The sequence below is a fragment of the Zingiber officinale genome, chromosome 2B, assembly GCF_018446385.1.
Source record: "Zingiber officinale cultivar Zhangliang chromosome 2B, Zo_v1.1, whole genome shotgun sequence".
NCBI lineage: Eukaryota > Viridiplantae > Streptophyta > Magnoliopsida > Zingiberales > Zingiberaceae > Zingiber > Zingiber officinale.
In genome coordinates, this window is record NC_055989.1 from 41,716,596 (window position 1) to 41,740,472 (window position 23,877).

The 23,877-nt window shown below is 41.6% G+C and overlaps 1 protein-coding gene across 1 annotated transcript; it reads left to right on the forward strand.

Annotated features, from left to right (window-relative positions):
- The first annotated feature begins 22,019 nt into the window (after positions 1-22,019).
- On the forward strand, positions 22,020-23,137 carry LOC122049089 (serine racemase-like). The gene is made up of 4 exons (XM_042610560.1): positions 22,020-22,087; positions 22,387-22,567; positions 22,662-22,748; positions 22,856-23,137. Exons 2-4 carry the CDS (start codon positions 22,392-22,394, stop codon positions 23,103-23,105), a joined length of 513 nt encoding a protein of 170 aa, XP_042466494.1. The 5' UTR covers positions 22,020-22,087; positions 22,387-22,391; the 3' UTR covers positions 23,106-23,137.
- The last annotated feature ends 740 nt before the right edge of the window (positions 23,138-23,877 follow it).

Below are 23,877 nucleotides of genomic sequence, written 5' to 3' on the forward strand. Positions count from 1 at the left end.
CTTACCTTTAGATATCATGTGCCCCTAGGTTTTAGCCAGAGCATCTCACAAGTACACTAGGCATAACTTGTTTGTGTTTGTAAAACTTAGAATGACGTGAGATGCATAGTGTACAACCTAGACTTCAGAATGCTTATCTTTGTACATCGCAGGAAGTCTGAGCGTTAAATACCAAAAATACAGTAATCAAGTTAAGTGATCCTGACTTAGTCAAATCTAACTGGATTGACAACTTAACTTGACTAGCCAAGTGAAAGATGTTACCTTCTAGGTAAACAGTTAGTAGCTAATGGTTAGACATTTGACCCAGGAGATTAAATAAATACTCATGCTTGGACTTTAGGGCTACCTGAATTAAGATGAATGACCTTAATTCAAATTGTTACAAGTTAAGCTCCTCCCACTTTGCAACTAAAGTTAACTAAGTCTTTCAAAGTAAATAGTTCAACCTTAGCTATATTTTCTAATAACTTCTCAAAGCTACTTTTCAAAAGGCCTATTAAAATTTTAGCTAATTGCCCTCTATAGCCATTTTCAAATATTCTGCAAATGCCTTTAAACTTAGTCAATTTTGAGAAAAATTCTATAAAGTTTTCTGAATCTAACTAACTTTTCTCAAAAAGGTTTTTCCTTCAAAAATTACCTGAGTACTTTTTCGAATTTTTCTTTTCAATATAACCTTTCAAAATATCTTAAAAAAGATCCTCTCTGAATCCTTAAACATTTACTTAGCTAAATGTTTTACAAAAATCATTCTCTTAGTTAAATACTTCTAAAGTTAACTAAGTATTTTATCTTTTTTCAAAGTATTCTGATTAGCCAAGTTATTTCTCAAAGTTGAAACAATTTATGACTTAGCTAAAAGTCTTACAAGAACATTTCTTCAAAAAAAGCTAAGTATTTTTTTCAAGGTATACCTAAAACATTTTTTCAAAATACTTTTCAGATATACCTAAGTTCTATATTTTTCCTCTCCTTATTTTGATATATGGCAAAGGGGGAGAGTAGCATAAAATTCAAAATTCAAAATTCAAAATTTAAGCTCTAATTAAGGGGGAGCCTTACACTTTAAAGTGTTAGCTTAAGCCTTGATTGCGTCTAATATTGTGTTCTTATGCTTACACTAAAACTTTAAAAAATTGTTGTTACTTATACATCTATTTAATTATGACTGTTTTTACTTAACTTTGAATTTGAGTTGCCATAATAAAAAAGGGGGATATTGTTGGTGCTGGAAGCATTCAACGACCGAACCCATATTTTGATAATGACAAAGGATTCAAAGTTAAGTTGATTTGTGATCTAACAGTTTGAATAAACTTGCAGGAAAGTCCTAAGTGTACTTAGGCAAAAGTCATAGCTACGGTTGGGCAGGTGGAAAACCCTAGGGGGTGGTAACCCTAGGTCATAGGGGGTGGTGACCCTATGCGGAAAGTCTTGGCGGGTCGAGAGCTTCAGGCAAAAGTCCTAGGGGGTGGTAACCCTAAGTAGAAAGTCCTGGTGTCGCGAACCATGTGGAAGACTGGATGGGTCGGGGACCAGGCGTCCAGCAGAAAGTGCGAAAGCATCGAGCGGCAAGCAAAAGTCCAGTTGATCTGGAGGATCGTGCTGACATCTGGTAAATCTCCTGAGTGGAGTAGGTGAGGACGCATTCCCCGTAGAGGGAACAGTAGGCATCGGGTCTACCTAGGGTTTCCGATTAGAAATCCGAAGTCAGACCTGGACAGTCCGAAGACTGTCAATATCTCATTTACTATGACTAATATGTGCTAACTTTGTTTTGCAGGGCATGTGTTTGGGATTAACACATTTTGTAGGAACAAAGGAGCAAGTCACACCTCGGATGAACAGTGTCCGAGGCGCCTCCATGGAGCTTGGAGGCGCCTCGGGTGCAGAGGGTGAGCTGGCTGCGCAGCAAGCTTAGAGGCGCCTCAGACGGAGCTGGAGGCGCCTTAGACCAGAGCTTAGAGGCGCCTTGGAGTTTCTTGGAGGCGCTTTCGAGTGGATAAGAGGTGAACTTTTCAGCATTGATCCACGCGACTGACTCGTCGTGTTAGAGGCGCACTGGATGGTGTTGGAGGCGCCTCCAGCAGTGCATAAAAGGGGGTCTCGAGGCAGCAGTCAAGACAACAATTCCTAAGTACTTTTACTACAACGTGCTGCTCCAAAAGACGCCCTGAAGTGTTGTTACAAGCCCCCGACGACCCGGAGCTCCGAGATTTTGATTTTGTCGTCGGTATAATATTTCTTTATTGCACTTATTGTAATACAAATTTGTACTATTTTTTCGAGTTTATAATTGTTGCCCACCGGAAGCGATCAATGATTGCGGGCCTTGGAGTAGGAGTCGTCACAAGCTCCGAACCAAGTAAATCCCTGGTGCCTTTCTGTGTTTGTTGTCTTTTACTTTATTCTGCTGCTTTAACTCGATAGTTTTACAAATCCGAAACGTGAAATAGCCACGAGCGTTATTCACCCCCCTCTAGCGCTTCTCGATCCAACAGGTGTGACTCATGATCGATCCATAATTAAATAGTTAATTATGGATGACCAAGATAAATCGGGACCTATTAGGTCAAACGCACTACGAGTATTTAAAAGACATAAAACAAGTTTGAGAATTCAATTTTTATATCAAGAGATAAGATTTTTGGTTGGACCATACGAAGGGTAAATCTATAAGATATTTTGTTTGAATGGAAGCACAGATGTGTCACATCTCTTTTGAAAGAATTAGACCTTATTTGATTTAGTAATGAACCAAATTGATTTGGTTTAAACCAAGTTGGTTTGTTTATGAACTAAACTAAGAGGTTAATGGACCAAATTTTGATAAAGGTTCGGGTTTGAACTTTATAATCCAACTCATCAAGAGGACCTATATATTGATATAGAAGGGAGAAAATTAATAAGAGAATTCATTATTCATTGATTTAAGTTTTTTTTTGAAAAACCTAACCTCTCCCCCCTCTGCCACTGCCCACCTTAAGCTAAGAAGAAGAAATTCTTCTTCCACAAGCTTTCGCTCTTCTTCCTTCTCTTGGATCGCTCCAAGCTTGGCTAGTACCAATCAGAGACGAACTTTGTTGCTCACGGGTGTTGTCTTGAAGAACTTGATAGAAATATGAATAGAGGCCAGGTTTATGGACATCGCTAAAGTTGATGCCCTTTTCTCTACGCATCATCTGTAAGGTACACCTACAATAATTGTTATTCTTAAAATTCTATTTTATGATTATGTCTGCATGATTATATCCTGTATGCATATAGTCCATATGTTGTAATAAAATAATTTTATTATCATATTTTTGCTTCTACAGTATGTTTTATGAAATGTCAAATGTGTTAAGCACATACCGCATTAGACATATCCCAACACCGACAACAATAAATTCGTGGGTTCAAGTAACAATCGAACCCAACATTTTAAGATAATTACTTAACCCAATCAAGTTGAGTTTCTGATACCCATACTCAAATTTCTATCCCTAGACATGACATTATAAGATTAAAATAAATTTGACTTGATTTATTTTTTATTAATTTGAGCTTAATTCATTTAGATCATATTAAGCTTTTAATACATCCTTGATCCATTGTTAATTTTTTCAATAGTTTATAATCTGTATTATAAATATTAATGAATTGAACACATAAATTATCCAAATTTATTAATTTAATTGATGTTATATATATTAAACAAATATAAATAAGTTTTTATCCACTTGAATACTAATTTTGCTCATGAATATTTAATTCATTTATACTTTTAAAAATAACAACTCCAGCGAGTATTTTTTGATTTATCTTAATGATGAAATGTTTTAGGGTCAGAACAATCATCTCTAAAATTAATAGGTGTAAGTTCGATATTTAGTGCGAACTAAAAAAAATTATATGATTGTGAAAAAGTACATAATTGAACATGAAATGAAAGCTAATTTTAAAAAATAATATATTATATATTTGTGGAACCTCATCATCTAATCTAACATAAAGAACGAGTAAGTAGTTGATGCAATAGATTTATTATTCGTAATAGCATCTAATAAAGAACGTAGACCTATTTTTTTTTTTCAATTATAGTCCAACAACTTTCCTGGTAAAAGAGCAGGTCTACCATTAAGGAGATATAACACCCCTCATTATATCCACTATATCTAACCAAATTAGAAATTCTCGATCAACTTAGCAACAAAATAACATATTTAGATATTAGATTGCCAACCTAGCTACACCATCCACAACATATTTGAGGATAGCCATAAGTAATTGTTGCCCCCACCATGATGTTAGAAATTAGTATTTTTAATTAATTCATTGAAATCTATAAGTGAATAAGATAATAATAATAATTTAATTTTGTCGGTGAATAAGAAATTAATATTTAACATATTCGAGTACGAAAAAATTGGATTGGTTTAGTTGGATGAAGGCGAAATCTCACACAAGTGTGGTTTACGGATAAAAACGTATAAATGCTAATACGAAAATGCTTAAATATTAATAATTTAGCTTAATTTAATTAAAATTTAAGGTTAAAAGAGAATTTTATTATTGTATTTTTTTATCTTAAACAGTTACGAATAATTATATAAATGTATTAAAACAAAACGCAATGAATGTCTCAAAAGTCGGTTGTTTTAATTTATTTGATAGATAAATTAAAGGTCAAAAATTGAGGGACTCACCATTTATCTAAATCCTCACTTATTGTGAATTTATAGAAATTTTTCTTCCAAATGGAGCACACAACTAAAGGATGTTGAACTTCTGGGCTGTCCGCTGTGAGCACTTCCCGATTTATCCTGGTGGTCGGTGGAAAACTTCCGTGGGACCGGACCGGTCACCCCAGGCTCGACGTTACCCAGCCTGATTAATTATTTTTTTAAAAAATTTTTTAATCACCCCATCCCTATCAATCTCTTGTAAAAGGATATAATTGTCTTTCAGTATACTGTTTGATATTATTATCTCTTACTTACTCATACAGATTGTAATGAGTAGATCTAGAAATTGATGTGGTGGTCAAAGTAAAAGTTGTTAGAACCTTCAGATAGCGGCTAGAGAGGGGGGGGGGGTGTGAATAGCCGACCCCAAATTCTCATTTCTTCCTACAATTTGAGTTAGCGCAGCGGAAATAAAGAGTAGAAACGGAGATGGAGAAAATCAAACCTCAAACGCGACGATATAACGAGGTTCGGAGATGATACTCCTACTCCTCGGCGTGTCCGTAAGGTGGACGAATCCTATCAATCCGTCAGTGGATGAGACCCCGGAAAACCGGCTAATAGATACTCCTTCTGGGTGGAGAAACCTCGCCACAATCTTTCTTGCAACAGCAAGATCAGAGTACAAGAAATACAGCAAGAAGTCAAGAACAATATGAATGTAAAACACTAATTTGCTTGCCTTCTCGTCGACTGGTGATGAAGCAACCACTTCACGCCAACAACAGCAGCAACTGATCAGTTGGAGTCCAGTCGAGGGAAGCTCACACGAAGCTTCAGTAATGGAGAGCTCAGCAAAGCTCTGATCGCAGGGAACAAGAAGGAGCAAGAGCAACAACCAAGAAGAAGCAACAACTTCCCTGTAGTGACCTTCTTATATGAACCTGCGAAGAAGACAAAGAAGAAATCTAGCCGTTGTGACTCAACGGCTAGACCTGGACCGATCAGCCTCCACCCTGATCGGTCCAGGGTGGATCTGATCGGTCAGGGGACCGATCAGGCCCTACGCTGATCGGTCCCCAGACCGATCCGAACTCTCACAGAGAGTTGGTTGCGATCCCTGATCGGTCTATGGACCGATCAGCCTTCTTACTGATCGGTCCCCATACCGATCAGATACCTCACAGAAGCTTTCTATGTGGTTACTGATCGGTCCACAGACCGATCAGATAACCCAGTGTTTCACTGGATCGGTCAGCAGACCGATCCAATTACCCAGCCTTAAACCTAAAGCCTTCCTGATCTAGAGAACGAGCTACCGAGCCATCTCTGACCTAGTCCAGAGAACGAGCTACCGAGCCCTCTCCGACTTCCACGTCCGGTCCAGAGAACGAGCTACCGAGCCCTCTCCAACTTCCACGTCCGGTCCAGAGAACGAGCTACCGAGCCCTCTCTGACCTAGTTCGGAGAACGAGCTACCGAGCCCTCTCCAACTCCATCCAGTCCAGAGAACGAGCTACCGAGCCCTCTCCGACCTCCCATGTCAAGCTTCCATACTTGGACTTTTCCCCGTGCCAAGCTCCCTGCTTGGACTTTTCCCGTGCCAAGCTCCCTGCTTGGACTTTTTCCGTTCCAAGCTCCCTGCTTGGACTTTTCCGTGCCAAGTCTCCATACTTGGACTTTTCCCGTGCCAAGCTCCCTGCTTGGACTTTTCCGTGCCAAGTCTCCATACTTGGACTTTTCCCGTGCCAAGCTCCCTGCTTGGACTTTTTCGTGCCAAGTCTCCATACTTGGACTTTTCCCGAATCAGGTCAACTCAAGTCGGGTCAACCAGATCAACCTTGACCAAAGGTTGCACCCACAATCCCCCAAGTTCCTATTCTTGTCAAACATCAAAATACAACTTCTCTATTCTTGTCAAACATCAAAATATACCTCGAGTCAGGTCAACTCGAGTCGGGTCATCCAGGTCAACCTTGACCTAAGGTTGCACCAACAAAAGTGGCGTGGTAGTCAAAGTCAAGAGAAGAAAGAATTGTCTCACTTGGCTTGGTTGTGCGTCCAACGCTAAGTCTAGCCTGACCTAGTTGCAAGCCGAGTGAAATGAGGCCGACCAACCCTTGAGCTGGTCAAGCATAAATAGTTATAACATTGTACCCTTGAACTAAAAAGATAGCACGCCCGATCGGATCTAAAAGACTGCCAATCTTATGGACTGGTTGGAATATCTGACCCACCTTACAATCGATCAGCTATATATATGGTCGGAATAAGAGTCAACCTCCATGAACCTCATAAATCTCTCTATGCATTCCCGACTAGATACAAGTGTTGGAACCCCAAGGTTATTTTGATGTGCTCAAACAAGTTAAGTTAGGTCTTTTTTGGTTTAACCCCTGTGTCTAAGTGTGCAGGAGCTTATGAGCACAGGTAGTGAGCGGAAGACGCGGCTAGCGAGAAGGATGACACGAGAGAGAGCCGATGGGCTCGGTGCGTCCGAGGGATGAGGTGCCGCAGAAGAGTACATCGGTGGACAAGAAGAACGTATATGACGTTCGAGGGATGAGAAGTCGGGGAGGAAGGCTGCTTGAGGAGAAGACCGGAAATTGAGTTCGGGTGAGCCCTATTCTGGATGGCCGAGATCACCCAAGCGAGCAGAACTGGAGTGAAAGACCTGGATCGAGGCGAGCATAACCGGAGTAGAGGGCCCGGATCGAAAAAGTGAACCATGTTGACTTGTATGGGTCCGGGCGCCCAGAGTCCGGGTGCCCGGAACCTCGGAGTCCGAGCGCCCGGAACTCAACTTTTATTAGGATGGACATGTACGTTGACCGACGCATCGGGGATAGAATTCTATCTCACTCCAGGCGCCCAGAACCCTTCTAGGTGCTCGGAATAGTGCTATAAATATAGTTCTGATTTCATTAGTTCAGATCATAACTTGTAATTCATTTCTTTCTGTTCTACTTTCATTTGTGAGTTGTTAATATTGTAAGAGGCTACTCCGTCCGAAGGAGATCGTTATAAAGTGTGCTTCATTTTTCTTGGATTAGCAATCTTTTGATTGGAAACCAAGTAAGTCTCCTTGTGTTTCTGTCTCTGTAATTAGTCTCTTAGTTTTTTTTATTACAATGTTCTTTATTAAGCTATAAGTCAAGAAAGGGTTGAGTTTGTTTTTGCAGGGCAATTCACCCCTCCCCTCTTGTCGGCCACCAAGGGTCCAAAAAGTGGTATCAGAGCAAGGATGCTTCAGAAGGACTAACCGCCGACCGAAGCAAAGAAACCAATGGCCGGACCAAGCATCATTCAACTAAAATTCGAGGGAGACTTCGCGCATTGGAAACGCCGAATGGTGGTATTTCTAAAAACTGACTTTGAGATTCGTTTAATAATCAAGTATGACTTTGTAGCTCCTACGAATCAAAATGGAGAGGAGAAGGAAGAGAGTCTTTGGATGAAGGAAGAACAAAATGATTCCGTAGCAAATAATTGAGCGGAATATCACTTGTTGAGCATGCTGCCGCCTCAAGAAGTCAACCGTATCGGGAGCTACTCGTCAGCCAAAGAACTCTGGAAAAAATTCCTGGAACTCCACGAAGGTACATCCGAAGCCAAGGTCACAAGATGAGATATACTTTGGAACAAACTAACGAATATTTGTCTGGAAAAGGTGAGAAGGTAGCTGATCTACATGCGAAAGTCAAAGAAATAATCACCGGACTTGAAAACCTCGGTGAAACGATAACCAACTAGGACTCGATACGCTACGCACTCAATGCCTTTCCTCGGACTTCAGAATGGACCTCGATAATCGACGCCTACTATATCTCGAAGGACTTGAGGTAAGTACCCTAGAGGAACTCTTTTCTACTCTAGAATTACATGAAACTAGATGTGCAGGTACAACAAAAGAATCAAGCCAGATTATGACACTAAATACAACCAAGAAGGATGAACCCGAGTCAAACTCAGAAGAAGATCAAGAAGCTTATATAGTAAGGAATTTTAGAAAATTCTTTAGATCTAACAAATTTAAAGAAATGCAGAATAGGAAAAATCCAAGAAATAGAAGAAGGGTTCGATGCTACCAGTGTCAAAAGGAAGGACACTTAAAAGAGGGCTGGCTAGAACTCAAAAAGGAAAAAGGCAAGATGCCCAAGAAAAATAAGCACAAGACTCTAACTGCCGCTTGGGACGACAACTCATCATCAGAATTAGAAATAAAAGAATATGCCGGATTAGCACTGATGGCAAGCCATGAAGAGCAAATCACCTCAGAAGCCAGCATCGATGAATGGGAAGCGACTTCAGATAAATGCAGTGAAGCAGGGGGAGAGTCAGGCTTCAAGTTTGATATGGTAAGTGAAATATGCTTCTTATCTCCTGATCAACTCTATTTTGGTATTAAGTCTATGGCAAAATCTATGTACAAGTTAAAAAATAAAAATGCTAAATTAAAAAATTAAAACTTAGAAATAAAAAGAATTTTAGCAAAATCATGTCTAATAGAATATTTTGAAAAAGTAAAATTTGAAAAATTAAATTAAAAGAAGAAATAGAAAACTTGAAAAATTCTGCATGTTCAAATGTTTCTATGTTTAGAAACTATAGAGGATTAAACTGGTACTAGTTTAAGTGTGTAGGAGATTAGGAGTACAAGAAGTCGAGCGGAAGATGCGGCTAGCGAGAAGGACGACATGGGAGAGAGCCGACGGGCTCGGTGCGTCTGAGGGATGATGTGCCACGAAAGAGTACACAGGTGGATGAGAAGAACATACCGACGTTTGAGGGATGAGAAGCCGGGGAGAAAGGCTACTCGAGGAGGAGGCCGTAAATTGGGTTCGGGTGAGCCCTATTCCAGATGGCCGAGATCACCCAAGCGAGTGGAACCGGAGTGGAAGACCCGGACCAAGGCAAGTAGAACCGGAGCGGAGGGCCCGGAACCCTTCCAGGCGCACGGAACCCTTCTGGGCGCCCGGAACTCAACTTTTATCAGAATCGATGTGTACATTGACCAACACATCAGGGATAGAATTCTATCCCACTCCAAGCACACGGAACCCTTCCAAGCGCCCGGAATAGTGCTATAAATATAGCTTTAATTTCAGTAGTTCAGATCATAACTTATAATTCATTTCTTTTTGTTCTACTTTCATTTGTGAGTTGTTAACGTTGTAAGAGGTTACTCTGCCCGAAGGAGATCGTTATAAAGTGCACTTTATTTTCCTTGGATTAGCAATTTTCTTATTGCAAACCAAGTAAGTCTCCTTGTGTTTCTGTCTCTGTAATTAGTCTCTTAGTTTGTTTTTATTACAAGTGTTCTTTATTAAGCTATAAGTCAAGAAAGGGTTGAGTTTGTTTTTACAGGGCAATTCACCCCTCCTCTCTTGCCGACCACCAAGGGTTCAACAACAAGGACGACCAGGCTTAAAGCACTTAGCTTCATATTGATTCTCAAATGGGTTTCCAACACATAGTTCATCATATGATTTCTCGAACGGATGCTCAGCACGCCCAATATATCATATTATTTACTGAATAGATCACTAATACTGTGTAGAGCATAACTAAATAGCTCAATGAAAGGGCAGATATAAAGGTGGCTGACCTTATAGGCCGACCAAGATATATGCAACATAATACATAACTGAGCAAACTATACAAAACATAACCGAGCAGCTTAATAGAGACAGCAGACTGAGATATACTCAACCGATAACATACGCAAAGAATCCTAACAACCTGTCAGAATAACAACTATATATCAGAGAATATTCTTCTGGAACTTTTTTCAATGATTATTGTGTCTCTCATCAGCCAACTACTTATAATAGCATATTCCTTCAACAACTTCAGCAATGGTATAAACTATAAATGACAAAAGATCTACACATATGGATAAATATAAGATTCCTTGAACAATTATTGTACATTGCCAAGGTTGTGCACTCTCCATTACCCCAACAAACTCTGACACCACTAGCCATCTCATGATTGAGGAGTTTATGAGAGGTGGTATATAAAGAGTGTCCTCTCTGTTAGTAAGGTACGTTCTCTGAACATTTGACACTTATTCTCACATGCACATTCTTTACTACTCTTCATTCACTCATCCGGGAAGAGACTAACTTGAGTGTTGGAGGGCCTTCGTCAGGGACTCCCCCTAGTTTCTTTGTGCTGACTTTTTGTTGGCTTATCTTCGAGTGCGTAGGATCGGAAAGAAGCTTCTCCGAGGAGTGAAAAGTCTTCTCTCAATCAACCGCCGATCCACCATGTTCAGCACGCCATCTTTGCAGTTTTCAGATATGATCAAATTTGACGTCATTTGTGGAAAATTTCACTTGAATCTGAAGATCAGAGATGGAAGAATCTAGAAAACTCACCTCCATTACCTTAACATTGTTGGTACAACCTTAGGTCAAGGTTGACCTGGTTGACCCGACTCGAGTTGACGTGACTCGAGTTGTATTTTGATGTTTGACTTGGGAAGATTGTCGGTGCAACCTTAGGTCAAGGTTGACCTAGTTGTGTTGCATGTTGATGTTTGACACTCGTGAGAGAGTTCTATTCTTGATGTGGGACAATAATAGATGTTTGGGAGATTATTGGTGCAACCATAGGTCAGGGTTGACCTGGTTGACCTGATTCGGGAAAAGTCCAAGTATGGAGACTTGGCATGGAAAAGTCCAAGTAGGGAGCTTGGCACTGGAAAAGTCCAAGTATGGAGACTTGGCACGGAAAAGTCCTAGCAGGGAGCTTGGCACGCGAAAAGTCCAAGTATGGAGACTTGGCACTGGAAAAGTCCAAGTATGGAGACTTGGCACTGGAAAAGTCCAAGTATGGAGACTTGGCACGGGGAAAGTCCTGGTGAGAGCCAGCGGTGGGAAAGTCCTAACTGGGATGTTAGGCGGTTGGAAAGTCCTGGTGAGCAGGCAGTGGGAAAGTCCTAACCGGGATGTTAGGCGGTGGAAATCTCGTGAGTGAAGCCGTGGAAAGTCCCGTAAGTAAAGCGGGCAAGGAAAATCCGGATGGATCAAGGGTGATCGGACATCCGGTGTTGAGAAGTCCAAGTGAGTGAAGCTTGGCATATGGAGTCGGAGAGGGCTCGAGCTCGTTCTCCGAACTAGGTTAGAGAGGGCACTCTAAACCTAGGAGTTGGATCGGATGGTGACCGATCCGGTGATATTGCGTTGCCGATCGGTGCGTGACCGATCGGAATCGATCGCTGGCTCATCGACAATCGATCGGAGACCGATCGAGGCAACGCAACTTACGAGAAGAAGCCGTGGATCGGTCGCCGACCGATCCACCCATAACTCGATCGATCGGCACCGATCGTGCATAGATCGATGGCGTGAGGAGGCCCGATCGGTCTATGGACCGATCAGAGGTTCCTGATCGGTCAGGGACCGATGGGCTCTGATCGCACCCCTGATCGGTCCGGGACCGATCGGTGACAAAAAGCTTCGCGCTAGGCCGATCGGGCCGCATCGATCAGGTTCTAGCGTTGACGCAACGGCTAGTTTCTTCGTCTTCTTCGCAGGTATAAAAGGGGTGCTGCGCACAACTTCTTCTTCCTCTTCTCTTCTTCTTTAGTGCTGTTCTGGTGCTTGAGCTTTGTTGAGCTCTTCTTCACAAGCTTCGCGTGAGCTTCTCGACTGGGATATCCTGCTGTTGTAGGTGTTCTGAGGAGCTGCTGCTTCAACGAATCCAGTCGGCGAGGAGGCAAGAAAACCTGTGTTTTTACATTTATTGTTCTTGTCTTCTTGTATTTCTTGTTGTATTCCTTTCTTGCTGTTGCAAGAATATTGTGGCGAGGTTTCTCCACCCACAAGGAGTATATTGTATTAGCCGGTTTTCCGGGGACTCATCCACCGACGGATTGATAGGCTTCGTCCACCTTACGGACACGCCGAGGAGTAGGAGTTTCATCTCCGAACCTCGTTACATCGACGAGTTGAGGTTTGGTTTGTTTTGTTTTCGTTTCCTTTTGTTATTTCCGCTGCTAACCTAATTTGTAGAAAGAAACGAGCAAAGATTTGGGGTCGGCTATTCACACCCCCCTCTCTAGCCGTACGAAGAGATCCCAACAAGTGGTATCAGAGCGAAGGTTCGCTCTTCATCGGATCAACACCCGTGGGAGCAAAGCTAGAGAATGGATCTCTATGGAGAAGACGTCACCATTCCACCCTTCTACGAATGCGGCGACTTCGCGTATTGGAAGGTAAGGATGAAGTATTTTCTTATGACTAACATAATGAATTGGTTTTGTGTACAAGAAGGATTTACTCCTCCGGTGGATAAGGAAGGAAAACCACTTGAGAAGAAGGAGTGGACAAGAGAACAAATTCACAAATCCGAAATCAACGAAGAGGTAACGAAAATAATTGAATTTTCATTGCCTACTAACATCTTGTGTAAGATAGGTTACAACAATGCCAAGGAATTATGGGATAACTTGGCCAAGTACCATGAAGAGAGCTCCACTTCAAGCCATGAAGAGGAGCCTAGTGAGCCAAGTAGCTCACATCATGAAGGGAGCAAATTGGAAGTTGAGGGTTACTCAACATCTAAAGAAGAAGAGGAAGTGAGTTCTTCTTCAAGATCGGAGCACGAAGAAGAAGCTTCTACCTCCGGGAGGGATGAAGAAGAGAGCATCCATTCATCCTCAACCCTAGGTAACTCAAACACTTTAAGTTCAAGTAAATTGCATATAATGTGTTTTGAGTGTAGGGAATTTGGGCACTACAAGAGTAAGTGTCCAAAGAGGGTTAGAAAGACTCCACCGGCGCCAAAAGTCAAGGAAGCCGGAGTCCCGACACGCAAGGGCAAGGAGCACGTGGTGTGTTTCCAATGCAAGCGAAGGGGACACTATAGGAGCCAATGTCCGAGGGGGAGGCAATCTCACAAGGACAAGAGACCGAGCACATCGATAGGGGGAGCTAAGGCAAACCCTAAGGTAATCTCTAAGGTTCATTATTGCAATTCTAATAAAACTCATGCTAGTAGTTTTGTTGCAATTGTTAATAATGATAAGCATGTTAACTTTAGGAACCAATACATGTGCTTAGGAGCTAAACATGTTAGCCTAGGTAAGGATAACACTAGAAATACCAACCCTAGGATTAACGCTTCTAAAGTTAAGGAAAACCTAGGTAGAAATCCCAAGAAAACAAGACACATGCCTAGGAATATCTCAAGAGAAAATGACAAATTAAAACTTGAGGTATTAGAGAGGGAAAATCAAGTCTTGAGGTCAAGAATTGATAATTTAGAAAAGGCTCTTAAAAACATGGAGAAGTCATCTCTAGGGTTTAAGAGTCAAAAACCCAAGTCCAAGGACAAGAAAGGTTTGGGTCACAAACCTAAGTCCCAAATGGTCAAGCCCACTTATCATAATGTTCCATTCGATTATGGAACAAAACCTAGGGCTAGGAAGACCATTGCCAAGGTCACAAGGGGAGTCACCCCTAGAGTTGATCTTGATGAGTCCCAAATGGCCAAGGCTTTAAAGCCTAAGAGGGTCATTAGGAGAGTTGCTAGGGAAGTTATCCCTAGTGAATTTTTAGTGAACCCAATGAGCTCAAATAGGTATTGGGTTCCTAGGAGCATCTTCTCTATCTCATAGATGGGTTAGAGAGTGTCAACTCCAATTAGAAGGGTAGTTAACCCAACTTTGAGGAAATTGACACTCAAGGAGCATTTTCAAGGTTTTGAGAACTTTTGAAAATGAAATGGAATTATCATTTACTCCTTGAAGAGTAAATTGTGCCATAATTGGAAAATATCGATTTTAATCTTATTTGGCACAATTTAAGAAAACCTAGAGAAATACCATAATTGGGATTTTGGTTTTCTCTTAGGGATATATGGGCAATCTAGGGTTAGATTTTAAGTTAGCTAAGGCTAAGGATACTTAGATAGGGAATTTAGGTATTTTATTTGTGCTAACTTGCCATGATTGGTTGCCATATGCCATGCCATGACATCATATTTATTTTATTATCATTTGAAATGTCATGATAATGCTTAGGCTAGTTTTTATGTCATGTTTATTTAAGTTTCAAACTTTATGCCATGACATCATGACATTGGCACATGTTTTCATTTATGATACCATTTTATGCCATGTCATCATCTCTTGCATTAATAATCAATGAAATTGATTTAAGGATAAAAACACATTTTGATATTGAGATCAAAGTGTAGTTTAGAAAATGCATGAGAACTTAGCCTAAGTTGACCTTAATCCATGTCTCACATCAAATTGACTTGAATGTGGTTTGATACACCTTAGATGTGTGTGAGATATTAGGATCATGAGTTAGGATCAAGGTGCATAGTCCTTGTACCTAGATGACCCTAATTCAAGAAATTAAGGATCATAGGGAAAGCTTGTGTACAAGTCATGTACATCTAGCCCTAAGATTATGGTCCTAAATTAAAAGGTTTAAAATCATTTTAAAATTGATTTGGAAAACCTTGATGAAGCCATCTTAGTGATTGCATTCATCATTGAACAAAGTGATACAAAGTTTTTGAAACTTTGAGCTATTTCAAAACTTTTCGAACTTTGTATCAAGATTTGAAAATGGAAGTTATTTTCATCTAAAACTATTTTTCCATGATAGTGTATGATATGAGGAATGTATCCTCAAAGTTTCGTAATTTTTAGAATTTTCTGTAATTTTCGAGTTAGAAAGACTCTCAGAAGATGGTTAAAATTCGATGGTGGGACCGATCCGGCGATCAGAAAAAGTGCATGCGCAATAAACAATGTGGATCGGTCTGCAGACCGATCCAGTGAGTTCCAGTAGCACGAGTGCGATCTGGTGAAGGGCTGATCGGTCTGGGGACCGATCAGGGCGTGCCGAATTTCTGATTTCTCAGCTGTTGTCTGAAATTTCAGTTATGGAAGTGGTGTTTTCGGATTTCTAAAGGTTTGGAACTCTCAAAGACATTGTTGGTGCAATGGTCAAGGGGGAGTTGACTTTTAGGGGGAGTTTTTACTCCTTAAGACTTTTGAGGATTAGTGATATGGGATTATCACTAAGTTGATTGTTGAGTTTAGTATCAAGGAGGAAATTAAGAGTTTCAATGGAAGGTATGGGACTTTCATTAGGAAGAAAATCTTGGCCTTGATACCCTCCTTTTTCTTTTTGATGTGTGTCAAAAAGGGGAGAGTGTTCATTGGAGAATTATTGGAGAACCCAAGTTAGGTTATCGGGTTAACCTAAGCTAGGGGAAGAATGTCTAGGAATGTTCAAGGAAGAACATTAGAATTCTTTTTGATGTGTGTCAAAAAGGGGGAGAATTATTGGAGAACCCAAGTTAGGTTATCGGGTTAACCTAAGGGGAGAATGTCCAGAGAATGTTCAAGGAAGGAACATTGGACATTGGAAGATGATTGAAAACCTAAGTTAGGTTATCAGGTTAACCTAAGGGGAGAATGTCCAGAGAATGTTCAAGGAAGGAACATTGGACATTGGAAGATGATTGAAAACCTAAGTTAGGTTATCGGGTTAACCTAACTTGATTATGGTTTTGTCAAACATCAAAAAGGGGGAGATTGTTGGTGCAACCTTAGGTCAAGGTTGACCTGGTTGACCCGACTCGAGTTGACGTGACTCGAGTTATATTTTGATGTTTGACTTGGGAAGATTGTCGGTGCAACCTTAGGTCAAGGTTGACCTAGTTGTGTTGCATGTTGATGTTTGACACTCGTGAGAGAGTTCTATTCTTGATGTGGGACAAGAATAGATGTTTGGGAGATTATTGGTGCAACCATAGGTCAGGGTTGACCTGGTTGACCTGATTCGGGAAAAGTCCAAGTATGGAGACTTGGCACGGAAAAGTCCAAGTAGGGAGCTTGGCACTGGAAAAGTCCAAGTATGGAGACTTGGCACGGAAAAGTCCAAGCAGGGAGCTTGGCACGCGAAAAGTCCAAGTATGGAGACTTGGCACTGGAAAAGTCCAAGTATGGAGACTTGGCACTGGAAAAGTCCAAGTATGGAGACTTGGCACGGGGAAAGTCCTGGTGAGTGAAGCCAGGCAGTGGGAAAGTCCTAACTGGGATGTTAGGCAGTTGGAAAGTCCTGGTGAGTGAAGCCAGGCAGTGGGAAAGTCCTAACTGGGATGTTAGGCAGTGTGGAAATCCTGGTGAGTGAAGCCAGGTGGAAAGTCCTGGTAAGTAAAGCCGGGCAAGGGAAAATCCAGATGGATCAAGGGTGATCGGACATCTGGTGTTGAGAAGTCCAAGTGAGTGAAGCTTGGCATATGGAGTCGGAGAGGGCTCGGTAGCTCGTTCTCCGAACTAGGTTAGAGAGGGCACTCTAAACCTAGGAGTTGGATCGGACTGGTGACCGATCCAGTGATATTGCGTTTGCTCGATCGGTGGTGACCGAATCGAATCGATGGCTCGCTCGATCGATGGAGACCGATCGAGGCAACGCAACTGCGAGAAAAGCCGTGGATCGGTCTCGACCGATCCACCCATTGATCGATCGGCGGACCGATCGGGCATAGATCGATGGCGTGAGGCGGCTCGATCGGTCTATGGGACCGATCGGAGGTTCTGATCGGTCCACGGCCGATCGGGGCTTGATCGCGACACCGATCGGTCGGGACCGATCAGGCCCGCACCGATCGGTGACAAAAGCTTCACGCCTGGGCGATCGGTCTGCGGACCGATCGAGCAGAGTTTCTTCGCTGTCTTCTTCGCAGGTATAAAGGGGTCGAGGGCTGCTGCTGCGCGAGAACTTCTTCCTCTTCTCTTCTTCTACAGAGCTGCTGTTCTGGTGCTTGAGCTTTGTTGAGCTCTTCTTCACAAGCTTCGCGTGAGCTTCTCGACTGGGATATCCTGCTGTTGTAGGTGTTCTGAGGAGCTGCTGCTTCAACGAATCCAGTCGGCGAGGAGGCAAGAAAACCTGTGTTTTTACATTTATTGTTCTTGTCTTCTTGTATTTCTTGTTGTATTCCTTTCTTGCTGTTGCAAGAATATTGTGGCGAGGTTTCTCCACCCACAAGGAGTATATTGTATTAGCCGGTTTTCCGGGGACTCATCCACCGACGGATTGATAGGCTTCGTCCACCTTACGGACACGCCGAGGAGTAGGAGTTTCATCTCCGAACCTCGTTACATCGACGAGTTGAGGTTTGGTTTGTTTTGTTTTCGTTTCCTTTTGTTATTTCCGCTGCTAACCTAATTTGTAGAAAGAAACGAGCAAAGATTTGGGGTCGGCTATTCACACCCCCCCTCTCTAGCCGTACGAAGAGATCCCAACAAACATAAGAAGATCTAGAACTGCTCATCAATGCTCAAGTGTAGAAACTAGCATAGCAACAGCAACAAGCGGCTACTGGTGGCACACTGTCACCGTCAAATCCTATGGCACTGACAACATCCCATCAAAGGGAAAGAAGAGTTCAGGAGGAAGACCCCGCTCATCTACCTCCCATGCCTCATTCACCAGTCCCAACCATTAAGCATTATTTCATACGCTACCCGAGTACATGGGCCAAGAAGGATTACACCAAGAGTCTTCAGGAGAAGCCCCTATCCAAGAGGGATGTAAAGAGAAAGCCCCTACAACTTATTGCTCTCCCGAGTAAATGATCACCTAGTTCTCTCAAGGGTTGCTACAATATAAACTACCGAAGCATTATCAACCCCTAATGATAGGTGAATATTTAGGGTCAACTAACTCTGAGGACCACCTCCTCAAATTCAAGAACACCACTCCCTTACATCAATACACAGATGGTGTGAAGTGCTGAGTGTTCCTGACCACACTCACCGGCTCGACACAAAGATGATTTAAGCGATTACCGGTGTACTCCATCCACTGTTTTAGGGATTTCTGTAAGGTTTTCCTTCGTCACTTCGCAAGCAGCCCCCATTACTAGAAGACTCCCCTGAGCTACTTTTTGCTCAAACAAGGGCCCAAAAAGTCACTCAAAGCCTACATTAAAAAATTCAACCAGGTGGCTATGGATGCCCCTTCAGCCACCATTGAGATTCTAATAAGTGTCTTCTCCTAAGGCCTCATCGATAATGATTTATTTCATTCCTTGATTAGAAGACCTCCAAGGAATTTTGACCATCTACTTGACTGAATGACCGAGTTCATTAATGTAAAGAAAGTGCAGGCCACCCGAAAGAAGGAAGTCATTGCACTAGTCACGGTTCTACCGCCCGAGACCTAAGTATTACTCGCCTCGCCACATAGAGGACCCTAGATGGGTTCTCAGCGTCATCATCAAAAACCATGGCCACAAGCCTCGGGGAGCCCCGCGATGGTGGTGTACATACCACCGGTCAGCTACACACAATACCTAGGATTATTATAATATGGCCAATCACTAGAATAGCAGTCACAGATTCTACCTACGCACCCATCACCCAATCACTGCCCTTATCGATGGCCGAACAACTCATCTAGAAGAGATCAACGAGAAGCTGAGTGGCATCATAGAATACCTCCACCACCAGCAGACTGGGCACATGCTCCTGCTCAGGTCCAACAAGAGTTTCCAACACGACAAGAGGAGAATCACAATAACTCCACTCGGGGAAATATTGTCATTATAGCCGGGGGCCCAACTGATGGAGATTCCAACTGAGTGAGAAAATCACATGATCGTTGATTCAAAATTCACGTGGTCCGCTATAGTACGGAGCATGCGACTGGGCCTAAAATCATCTTTGGGCATAAAGATTTAGAGAGGTTGGAAATACTTCATGATGACTGGTGTAGCGAATCTGTCACATTCGCTAATCAAATTGTACAAATGTATTTTCCACTGAACCCCTTAATTAAACAAAAATGTTGTAGTAACGAGCCCAGGATCGATCTGAGGAACCAACCGTAGAATGTAATTTAGGATTGTCTATTCCTATTTTTTGGGGTTTTTGATATAAAAATGGAGTTGGGGTTTAAGCTTTAAATCTAAATCTAACAGAGGAAAAACACAGCAATTAAGAAATTAATCTAAAGCAAGAGTGAAACATAACTATGTGCCAATGAACAAATCATTACGCATTGTCACACTACGTTGTGATAAATCCATCAACACACATCAAACTAAGGATGAAATTACGAGACTCAAATAAATCTGATCTAAAGCAAGATGTAAACCTAATTTAGCACTTAAACACTAAACAATTAACCAAGCATAAATAAAACTTAAACTAAGCTTCAACAAGGAAAGAAATTGTAGCTACTTGCATAAAAATATAACGAACATTAAAAGAAATCTGTCTAAGCTATAGAACAGTAAGAAAAATAAATAAAATGAAATAAAATGGTAAACCAATCCATTCTCACAATCAATTCCACAAGTTTCACACTCAAGCCGTCACTCAAGAGTGTCAAAGTCGAAACCACCCAACTTTGGACCTCAATGGATCGTCTCAGCTGCGTATCAGCTCAAGGAAGGTTCAACAACACTGACGGACCACCCCCGACGAGCTGAAACAACTCTAAACCCAAGAAAATGCCGAAAATCTGGAAATCTGCCATCCTTGACCTCTGAATCTGGAATGGGAGCTACGGATTGCAAATTGTGGTCGGATGAAGCTCAACAACGCCGGAGGACCACCGCCTAGCGTTTCTGATGGGAATCGGAGCTCAGATTTGGAAGACCACCTCCAAATATGAGGTGAACAGAGGTATCGAAGAAATGGAGATTGCGCCGGAGGGAACACCCAAATCGGTTCCAGAGAATCGGGATGAAGCTTCTGGGACGTCCTTCACCGAGGTTGAAGCTCGGGAGAATGATCGGAGAAGAGAAAGGGGCCGAAATCCGGAGAAAACCGCGCCGGGACGAAGCTACTGTGCGTGGAGGAATCGACACTGGAAAACACTGTAGCTTCTATGTTTTGAATCTGTCCCAGATCTGAACCGACGACTGGGATCAATTTGGAGCTAAATCAACGGTAAAAGTTTGCCCAAAATCCGATCTGAAGGTATTGATCTTGATCTAGGATCTGGATCTACTCTCCCTTAGGTTGGATCAGCTAGATCATCACTGGATGGCCCAGATCCGCCCAGTCTTCAATGAACGGTCCAGATTAATTCGGGCTGGATCAATGGCTAGATGAACTCATATCTGGATCAAAACTTCTGGATCTTTATCAATGGCTCGGATCTGCTCCCCATTAGGTTGGATCGGCTAGATCTTCAACAGATGGTTCAGATCTCTCCTATTCTTGATAAACGACCCATAATGTCTCAAAGCTTGATCTTCTTGTTTCAACTCTGATTTGAGCCCAATTTCGGGCCAAATAGATTCAAATCTAAGATCCTTTGATGCCTACAAAATAAGAATCAAATATTAGCATCAAATAATATAAAAATAAAGTAATTTATAATTATGTCCAAAAATACACACAATGCACAAAATATGATGTAACCATGATTTAAACTATGAAATCAACATCAAACCATGCATATATGAATCAAAATAATGCAGTAAAATCACGGTTATCAAATCCCTCACACTTAGTCTTGAACGTCCCGTGAAAGTAAAGAAAACTCAAAATCATCTCCATAGAAAATTCCCTAGCAATATCTAAAAGATAGGAAAAAGAATTGAACTAAGACCATCTAAAAATCACAAACAATCATGAATACAATCCAAACAATAATCAGTAGGTATGGTAGTTTCAATCCAATCGAAAAAAATTTAGCAAGTTGCAATCTCACAAGGCACTACAACAAAAACCCTCATAGACATCAGTGGAACAACAACGGTTTTAAGCAAAAACCGATGTCTTTGAGTATTTTACACCGGTTTTTTCAAAAACCGGTGTCTATGAGCGCAAATTTTAGCTCATAGACATCGGTTTTTTAGGCGATGTCTATGAGCTCCTTTTTTTTCGTTAATAGACACCGATTTTAACTGATGTTTTTAAAATCCGGTGTTAATGAACCAAAATAAAATATTTTAATATTCCCACAGCCAAAATTTGCTCCCTCCAAACCTAAATCTATATCACGCCCCTTCCTCACGCGACCATCTCTCTCGTCTAAACCTAAACCTAAACCTCCGACCATCTCTCTCAACCTCATCTGCCTCTTCTCCTTCCTAGATCGACGCCCTTGCTTCTCCGTCCGCGTTGTGAAACCTCGGCCACGTTGCTCGCAGTCTCGCTTGTTTTTTTTGTTGGTCCAGTCCGCGGAAGAAGAAAAAAAAAAGCCGCGTCGCATAAAAAAAAGCACCGCCCGCGAGCGAGCTCCTCTCCGCGAGCCCTAGCCACCTTCCTCTCCGCGATCCACCGCCCTCTCCACGAGCGAGCTCCTCTTCACGACCAGCCACCTTCCTCGCCGCGAGCCACCGCACCTTCCTCGCCGCGAAACCTCCTCCGACGCTGGACTTCACGCCGGAGAACCACGATCGCTGTTTATCTCTTAGAGGTCGACTGCTCCTCTCTCTTTTCTATGTTCTCCATTTTGTCTCTCGGTTTTCGTTATATCAGCTCCGGATCAATTTGGTAGGCAGGTTACTTGTGGAAATGCCTGAATGAGATTTTTTTTTTTGGTTACATGCTTTTCTACGGTAGATTTCTGTCATCGTTGACTAGTTTTTTTGTGTGTGGATTAGGATTTCTCACCACTTGTTTAAATTCATCGGTATAGTTGGAAAAAGTGCAATTTTTACCATTAACTATATAGATACGTGAAAAACATACTGAAGCATTTGTTGCTGTGGATAGGTCTAATGGACAATGGGAAACAAGTGAAAAACGATAACTATGCTGCTGATATTGCTTCCATAAGGGAGGCGAGAGTCCGTATTGCTCCATATATTCATGAAACTCCAGTGCTTACCTCGAAGTCTTTAGATTCTATAGCTTCCAAACGGTTGTATTTCAAGTGTGAATGCTTTCAAAAAGGGTAGAGATCCTATCTTGAATAAGGCAATTATCTCGAACAATTTATGAAGAATCAGAATATTTAGTAGTTAGCAACTTTATCAATTTTATTTCAGAGGAGCCTTTAAGATTAGGGGAGCTTCAAATGCTATATTCTCCCTTTCTGATGATCAAGCTGCCAAAGGCGTTTTGACACACAGCAGGTTATCTCCATATAATTTCAAACAATAATGTGATTTATTTTTAGTATGCCTTTGTTTTTTGTTATTCTTGTTTTTTCTTAGGTCGGTAATATAGTTTTTTATTGCAGTGGTAACCATGCTGCAGCAGTGGCTTTGGCTGCAAAGCTCCGTGGAATCCCAGCATATGTTGTCATACCGAAAAATGCTCCAAAATGCAAGGTTGAGAATGTCAGGCGGTATGGTGGTCAAATCTTCTGGAGTGAATCAACGATCCAATCAAGAGAGAGTATTACTGAGAAAGTTCAGCAAGATACTGGTGCAATTTTGGTTCATCCTTTCAACAATAGATTCACCATCAGGTTTTGTATTTGTCATTGACCACTTGATCTAATCTCCATTGTAACTTTGGTGTCACATTTTGTACATTGTATTTTGTACTTTGTACATGGTAAAAAGTCAAACTCTTTGACTACCTCCTTAATGTCTCCTATTACTGATATTTCAAGCCCCGTTGTGTCCATTACTATTACTATGAAGAAATTGAAAGGAAAGAACTACGCTTTGCGTGCTGCAATAGTTTGAGTTTGGTTTGTGGTTCATGATGTAATCGGCGATCTCTTCCAATTAAGATAAGACATTGGGATAGTTACTCACATTGGTTGACTTTAGATTTTTGAGTTGACTGTAGTATTTTATAAATCACTTCAATTGTCAAGGTCATTTAGAATAGTTCTGACAAGGTCTTCACTATTATGTGCCTTCATATTGTTTGCTCTGAGTTAAAGCTAGTGAATGCTCAGATTTTGGGAGCCCCTTCCATTCTACTCCCGTCAGATGTGTAGATGCGGAGGATGTTGGCATTTACCATAGTGGCACAAGTTGGTGTTGTCCTAGATCAAATAATTCGGGGGAACTATTGACTAACACCATCAAACATATTTAAATTGATTATAATTGAATTATAATATGCTTCATTTCTGTGTTACTAGTATGTTCCAATTTACCTCTAGAAGTTTGTGAACTTTGTTTGATTATTTATTGTCTGCTATCTATATATTGTATTGCCATTTCTTTTTGGAGAAGTGTGCTTCAATTTTTTTCCCCCTGATGAAATCATCATTGTATTTGTACCTCCCTATATGCATTCCTG